Genomic DNA, 8,352 nt, shown 5'->3' on the forward strand with positions numbered 1-8,352 from the left:
AACGCATTGTATTACGCAAGCTATCTGTGCCCCACCCTGTAAAACATTCACCAGGGTGCACACAAAGCCCGAGCACAATATGCAACCAGACTGCGACCTTTCTGTACAACCAGAAAAAAGAATAAGGAACGTTTTTTTAAAAACAAACTAAAATTTAAATAAACAGTGAAGACTATAAGCACAAACAGTAGTGCTTATAGTTGTACAGCTACATAAATGCTTATTGCATGTGTGCTATGGTATTTTATAATCTTCATCTTGCACTTATAGTTCCTTTAAATGTAGAAAAAGAAAAAAAAACAACTGCTACTGTTGCAAAAATTAAACAACACTCTTTAATGTTAATGTCAAATTACAACTAAAACCACATAATATACATATAAGGTATACAGTTTTTGACTGGGTTTTTCCTGTGCAGCCAGTTATATTTAGTTTCGGGCAGTGTCAGTAACACCTTACGCCTCCGGTTCACACCCTTGTGCAGATTTAAACAGGACTACTGTTGGGAATGTTGCAATAACCTGACTGACAAGCGAGCTCAAACTGCACCCGTCTGACAGTCAGGGAGTTGAAGTAAATCATGGTTACACACAATTTCTGTGGCATTGGGAAATTGTGCAGAAGTAAATCAACACTGTTTAAAATAGACCATTATAAATGTGTAGTTTTACATTAAATATTGTGAAATATTAGAAAAGATTATTTTGTTTCATTATTTGTTTTACTTCAAATATATCGACAAAGCCTGAAATTCAATAAGGATAAAAAAAAAAACAGCAACATGACTGAAATAGAAATGCATTCTTTTTTTATACCAGACAACGATTAATAAACAAAGTTGTTTTTTTTTTAAATACCGAAGTTCCTACTAACAAACATGTTAATACTCAGTAGCCGCATTTCAACCCAAAATAACAAGAAGTTCTAGTCCCAAGAGCTTTTTTGTCTGTACTCCCACCAATGTATTCAGACCCACAAAGCTTAAGCAGACGTCGTGCAATTAAATATGAAAAAGCAACACCAGTTTTGTTGTTCTCCATCTCCCTTCACTGCTCTCTGATGTAAGTTTAAGTTAATGATTACCAACAATTTATGTGGTAAACCTTGAAGGCAGTGTGATTTTTATGAGAAGTTGCTTTCCAACCAGAAACAGTGCAATCCCTGGACCAAAGGCTCCTGAAGTGTCACAAAGTGCTACCCTCCAAAAATATAAAGATATGAAATCACTTTTCCAAGAACTTCATTTAGACCTTGGTTCCTGAGGTACAAACCTCCAAAAGACTGCAGTCCCTGTGGTGGAAACGCGGCTATTGACATACAACATAAAGTATGCACAACCAACAGCATCTACATCATTTTCAGTGCAAATGACTTTTACATAAAAAAAACTAAAATAACAACAACAAAGACATAAAGCAACTAAGAGCAATAGCATATACACACCAGCACCACCTGCCTGTTCTTTTTTTATATTCTTACCCCAGTAACAAGCCAAGCATTCAAGCCCAATCTGCATCTTTTACAGCTTAAAGTAAACAATATTATCTGGAGTGTCACTTTTCATGTCTTTCTGCAGACCTCTGCAAGAGTTTTGAACTTTGGTCCGAGTGTGTTCAGAAAGTCAAGGTTATCATTGTCATTATTATCACTGCAGCATCCGACAGAGCCAGCTACAGAGCCACGTCCCTCGAACCCGTAGGAGTGGATGATATCATCTGCGTATCGCCCATCCTCCACTGTTCCCATTTGGATCAATTTCTGGAAGACACAGGCAGTTTGTTATTACTCCTTGGACTAAGCCTGGATGATAGGAGCAAGCATACAACACTTTCAAAGCTGCTCGGGATATGACTGACAGACGGATATTACACATCGAGCAAACAGATCTCCAACAGGTTAGAGAAATAATATCTTTCACCAAAGGTGAGAAATATTGAGGTTTACACAGGATGCTATCACAGCTTAGAGAAGAAGATAATATTACAAATAGGAGTTAACTTATCTGTAACAGGTAACACATTATTAAACCGCAGAAAAAGAAACTTCTGCTGCTCTCTTTTTGACTTTTTATGCAAACTTCTGCCACTAAAACAAATAAATAATATGTTTGTAATCATAAAATAACAATACCTGATGTAGATAGCGGCCATTTGTTTCCCAATTATACAGAAGAGCTGGGTCCATATTGTGTTGTCTGTAGTCAAAGTCTACACCACTACCAACAAGCTGACCATAGGATTGACGATCTATGGTCATGTCATACTGGCCGGTATAGTAATCCTGCATATTAGCTGCAGAAATATCAGTCCTTCCATGCATCCCATTCTCGTGAACACCAAGGGTTCCAATAGTGCTTCCACTCTTGTTCCCGATCCATGAAGGATTCATCATTACACCCTTGACAGAACCCTTTACTGCTTGGTCAATCTCAAATGGGGGACCATTGATGAGACTTGCATCCTGTCAATCAAAGCAAACGTGGCAATTAAATAAATGAAGCAGAAGGGGAAAAGAAAAGAAGCAAATATGGTTTCCTTGTGAGTAACGGTAAGCCAAGGCAATGCTTCCGCATTACTGTCCTTACCACTTCGTCCCCTGGGGCCTCCGTGTTGGATTTGAGTAGGATTCCTCCAGTGTCTGCTGAGTCGTCAAGTTGCAACTTCTCTCTCTTTGTTAGACAGAAAAATGCAAGGAGCAGGACTGCAATGACAAAGCACGCGTGTTCAAAATGACAGCTCACAGAGTACTTTTATGTGCGGTAAGCGTCACAAGAATGAGCATAGCAGCATTATACACTACACTATTGTATGCAAAATTGCTTTTTGCATATTGGAAACTGAACAAACTACGAAAGAACCTCCAGCTAACCCTTACTACTTATAATTACAGTGGAAGACTCACAGAGCAGTAGGAGGAGGGCCACAGGCAACAGCATAGTCAGTATTCCCAGCGGTCCGAGCGACACGGACCTGTCCTTGCCAGGGCAGACGCCATTCTTGCACTTGCAGACTCTCAGATTCACTGTCTGTGTTTTGCCACTACCCTGAAGATCTGTAACAGTCAGGTCAACGGTGTGCATCCCCAAATAAAGCGGTTTGAGCTGCTCCAATGTAGCTGCAGTGTCTAAGAAGGAAACACGTGATAATTATAAAGAGACTCAAGCTTAACCAAGAAAAGCACCAAAAAAAGACTGAAGAATATTGTTTCAGGCTACATCATGTGACTTTAACATATACTTAATACTAAGATTTGTAATAAAATATTTATGCTTCATAAAACAGAGTATTACTGTGTGAATGTATGTGATTTATGATTTTACTGTCCATGCAGTAAAACCCATGTCCACATTTTTAGCCCCCAACATATACTAATCTACTCGTTTTAAAAAGTGCACAAACAAAACAAAAGATGCGTCGACAAGTTCACGCAGTTCCAAGTCTTTTTCTCAACTACATTTGTTCTTCATTACATATTTACTTCTGAAAACCGAGTATTCACAGAGTTGTGAAACAAAACAGCTCCACAACACCCTCACATATTTGTTTCTTTTCTCACCACTGGAATGATACCATGTCAGCATGCTCACTTTTTGGATCATGCTGTACATAGGGTACTACAAACATTTGTAAAAAAAAATCTTTTCGTTCACATTTGATTAAAAAGATACACTTTGCGCTTCATCGTGTACAAAGACAGCCACTTACCATTAAGACTTTTCACAGACCATGTGCCATCATTGTTATTTGGTAAACTGAAGGTGAATGGGGAAGAAAAGGGACTCTGATCTTTGTCTTCGGCCACCACCACCACAGAGCCGAGCACTCCATCCTCCTGACAAAACGTGAGCTCACTAGGAATCGTAGGAATGTTGTCGTTTTCATCCTCCACCCAAATGACAACTGTTCCTGTTGCTGACTTGGAGCCTGAAACACAACAGCATTACTGGTTCTCACGTAGTCGTGTGGACATGTTGGCACACAGGAACAATGGAACACACCATTTTCATTACAATAACGCGGTGTCACCTAAGTGCAAGTTTTAAGTTCTGCCAAGCACTGGGATATGTGCCCAATTTCCACAAAACACTCAAAGGAACATGAGTCATTGTAAATGACTAGCCACTTGATTTTTTTTCCAACAGATTTTATCTTGTCAACAGGTGTTCTCATGAAAAATAAAGCCGCTCAGACAAACAGCTCAAGGTGGAGCTTGTACTTTTAACAACTTTCGGATTGTTTGACACACCGCAAGAAGAAATGAAGGAACGGCAATAAGGTTTATTTAGTCACACAAGGCACTACCTCAAATGATCTGGCAAATATCCATCAGGTAATATAGAATTGAGTACAGAAAGGACCACTTGTGTATTGTTGAAGGTTGTGTTTTCTTCATCAGTACTGAAGTGCCTACAAAAAACTTACTAGCATCAACAGCCCTCACTGTGATGTTGTAAAACCCATCGTGAACAAGCGGTGACTCTCTGTCAATTGTGTTTGCCACCCTCAGCTCTCCCGTGTCTCTGTCAACATTGATCCAGGAGCCCGGGTCTGTGATCTTGAAATACCTAAGAGATAAAAAAGTACTTGTGCATTACTCGCATGTTCACTCTTGTAGTCCAAGTCACGAGAACAAGTGTTATTGGGGCAAATTGAAGTCCTTACTTGATGCCTTTGCTGCTCTTGGTCTCAGGGTCTGTAGCTGTATAAGTTCCTATCACTGTGCCATTTGGTGTGTTCTCTTTGACATTGAAGCGGATCGAAGGAGCAGAGAATTCTGGGCCTTCATCGACATCGGTGACACTGACCTTCACAGGGATGGAGTTCCAACTGGCACTGCTGCCACTCAGCGGTGCTTGATTTTGTGCCGTGATCTGAAGCTGTACACTGTTCGTCTTCTCATAATCTAATGGCTGAAAAAAAAGAAAGACATTTAAAAGTTTATGACTATAAATCAGTTTTATAAAGGCGGACTTTCCGTTAGATGTGATCCATGTAAAATGCTACTACCAACATTACTAAATGATAATAACGAATTTAATAAGAAGTCAGTCTCACCTTTGAGACGTACAGAAGCCCTTCATTTGTTTGGGGGTCAGTAACAATCCTGAAATTTCCATTTTCATTTCCTTGAGTAATGACAAACTTTGATATCCAGTTTGGTGTGTTTATCAAATCTTTATCTTGAACTGGAATCCGAAGTAGAAGTTTTTCACTTTCATTCTCTTGCACAGCGACATCATACTAAAAGAAAAAACACGTTTTTTGGGGGGAGGGGAGATTACTAAACAACCAATGTTCATGGAAAATAAGTATGACAAATGTAAGTATTAGTTATTCAGCCAGATTACATACTGACAGTTTTTTCAAACACTTACAGATGTTTTCATGAAGGTTGGCGGGTTGTCATTGATGTCACTCAGAACAATTGTTGCTGTTGATGTGGCAACCAGACCACTTGGTGCACCATTCATATCCTGGATTTGTACAACCACCAAATGGTTGTCTTTTAACTTAAAAAGAAATGTTGCAAAATATCATAAGGAAAATATGTTGGAAAGCACTTGTATCATCTTCTTCAAAGCTATTTTCATTTAAATAAAGTTCACAGGTTTCACTGATGCAGAAGCAGTGCTCACCTCTCTGTCTAGGGTGTTGGTTTTTGTTGTGATGACACCTGTTTCCGCATGAATGGCAAACATGTCTGTTCCAGTTAGGAGTGTATACCTAATCTTCACATGGTCGGTGCCAATTTGGTCTTTGTCGGTTGTATTCACCTTTCCCACCACAGTCCCTGTATTGGAAACCACGATCATTTAGAGCAACTGCACTGAGGCCAAACACCACAGATTTATCTGTTACTCTATTTTGCTTTTCTCACCTACACTACAGTGCTCAGGAACCATAAACTGTAGAAGACCTACAAACTCCGGTGGATTGTCATTTACATCATCTACAACCACTTTCAATGGCAGATTCTCATCTGTCTCCTTGTTTGTGACCGTGTCCCAAGAACGCACCACAAACTATAAACAAAAAAGACAAACGTGTAAGCAAAGTTAAAGGCAAAAACATTATAAGACATATATAAATTGTGTCACTTCCAGGTTTGAGTGAACAATATAAAAAAAATGCGTAATAGAGAATCAAAACTCAAAACTAACAAGTTGACAATCTGTCATTATTTTATTTAATGATAAATAGTTCTTTTTGAATGACTGCTGAACAATAATGCAACTGACTAAAAACCTTAAATCATTTTCATGTTCACACTCACACTATATACTGGGAACGCCTCACGGTCCACTGCTTTGAGCAAGAACAGATCCCCTGTGTCTCTGTTCAGGTTGAACACTCCAGTTGGATACTTATCGAATCCTTCTCCTTCGACAGTGTAGAACAATTTATATTTGGCTGAGGTATCTGACACCAGCTACAGGGAAAACCAAATAAAACACACATATTAAAGAAAACAAAAACAACAAAAATTCTGTTATTCTGTTATTCAATTTTCATAAAGCAGCCTACTGTGAGCTCTTTCAGCTCGTAGCGTTATTAAATAGATCAAAACTGTAGACAGTTCCCAATCTGACATGCTGGTAATGTAACTTAAAAAAGAACATCAAAGGAAATAATCACTGAATTTAATTAACAGGTGTGACTCCTGAAATAATCAGATAATTTGAGGGGGGAAGTGAGAAAAGAGAACAATGTGTACTGAAAATAAACATTTGAATAGCACAGTGCTTATAAATGATATGAATTATACATTTAATTTACCCTTTCAATTAGTTTTGGATAGGGTCCTACGTAATTCTCCACTACGGTGAGGTTCGGAGGTGCCCAGCGTCTTTTAGACCGAATCAGGAATCCTTGGCCTCGTTGCTGTGACATTCCAACAAGTCAGGATATGTTAGAAAAAAACGCATCGTGCTTTCTGAGCTGTATAAACGGCTCACAATATGCAGTTGTCTTACATGTTTTGTCGGCATTGTACTGCGGACAAGGTGAACTTTCATCTTACTTTCCGGTCTACTATTGTCCTGAGCGCACACAAAAAATGTCCGTCCTCTTTCTGCCACTGAGACAGACGTTAAAGCTACCACTGCTCCATTACTGTTTATTGTAAAACTCGGGTCCTTCACAGTTAACAGCGTTGATTTGGCATCACAGCCGACGGTTTCAACTGAAAACCGAGAAAGGGAAAGTTAAAAAGAGCCATAAAACACAAAACAGTCGGCCTACAACACTTTTTCACACAGACGGAATGAAAAAAAAGTAAGCAGAGCAGCACCTTTTGCTACTTGGTATTCAGGTGGAATTGTTTCAGGTACAATTACGTAGAGAGACCTCGGGAGAGAGCATGACTCCACACAGGACAGGATCTGAAGGTGAAAGTGAGTTTCAAACGGGCTTGTTGCGTTTAAATGTTGCTATAGCAAACAGCATTGACAGAAGTAACAGACAGCAAAGCGTATTGGTGATGTAGGAGTGCTTTAAAACCAAACTAGAAGCACTTACCAGCATTAGGCAGATGGTGGAAATTAAAACTCTCCCCATCTTTGGAAGAAAAAAACAGTAAAAGGCTGACTTTGTCCTGGGTCCAAGTGGGGAGAGTCCGGTTAGTGTTTCAGAGAGTAATAGAAAACAAATGCGTCTAGTCTACTCGAGAGTTTCGTCTCTTGTCTGTTGCTTCACTTCTCTGTTAATGCGAAAAGGCAGGCGTTTCTCAGACGGCTCTATCTGTCGCTGTTGGGTGAGTCAGCGGACACACCTTTGCTGACACACCCAAGTGAAATTTCAAACAAGCGAAGTACCTTTGGGCTGTGCTCGCTGGTGTCTGCTGAGAAAGCCAACTCCCTCAAAGCTGCTGATATTCGCGTTTTTCCCGCCAGCAGGGGGAAACATTACTCTTTTACTGGAAGACATTAAACCGCTCTTTTATTTCCAATTAAAGAGTTTTAGCAGGAGCATAAGAGCTAAAATACATGTAATTAAAGCTTTAAGCACTATTTGTATAAATCCATGCATATAACGCAAAAACAATAGTCGTATAACACTAGCGCATGCTGCAGGTACACTTATTTGAAGAAAAACTGGTCTGTCTGCCTTTTGTCAAGACTTGTCCCAGGTCTACACAGAAAATTGACCCCTACGTCCTCCTCTCTCCTTTAGCTCTCCGCTGTAGGAGGAGCACATTTGAGCTCCTCTCTGCACACCACAGGAATTTGAGCCGAATGAAACCCTGGTGTGGGAGAGGCTGTGGTTCCCACAGCAAAACGCTCACAATCTTTATAAACTGCTGATAAAAGTGAAGAGACAAAAACGATGGACCTACGTTTTTTTAAAGTATGTC

General features: G+C 39.7%; 1 protein-coding gene across 1 annotated transcript; it reads right to left on the minus strand.

Moving 5' to 3' along the window:
• Nucleotides 1–665: 665 nt before the first annotated feature.
• Nucleotides 666–8,133, minus strand: dsc2l (desmocollin 2 like). Its single transcript, XM_080907767.1, has 16 exons — nt 7,518–8,133; nt 7,291–7,381; nt 6,974–7,182; nt 6,777–6,881; nt 6,274–6,429; nt 5,878–6,022; nt 5,636–5,790; nt 5,375–5,509; nt 5,055–5,240; nt 4,662–4,909; nt 4,422–4,564; nt 3,705–3,923; nt 2,902–3,123; nt 2,585–2,700; nt 2,131–2,460; nt 666–1,758 (listed from the first exon to the last, which is right to left on the minus strand). Exons 1-16 carry the CDS (start codon nt 7,554–7,556, stop codon nt 1,561–1,563), a joined length of 2,697 nt encoding a protein of 898 aa, XP_080763893.1. The 5' UTR covers nt 7,557–8,133; the 3' UTR covers nt 666–1,560.
• Nucleotides 8,134–8,352: the final 219 nt, after the last annotated feature.

The sequence above is a fragment of the Rhamphochromis sp. 'chilingali' genome (assembly GCF_963969265.1).
Source record: "Rhamphochromis sp. 'chilingali' genome assembly, chromosome: 16".
In the NCBI taxonomy this organism is placed as follows: domain Eukaryota; kingdom Metazoa; phylum Chordata; class Actinopteri; order Cichliformes; family Cichlidae; genus Rhamphochromis; species Rhamphochromis sp. 'chilingali'.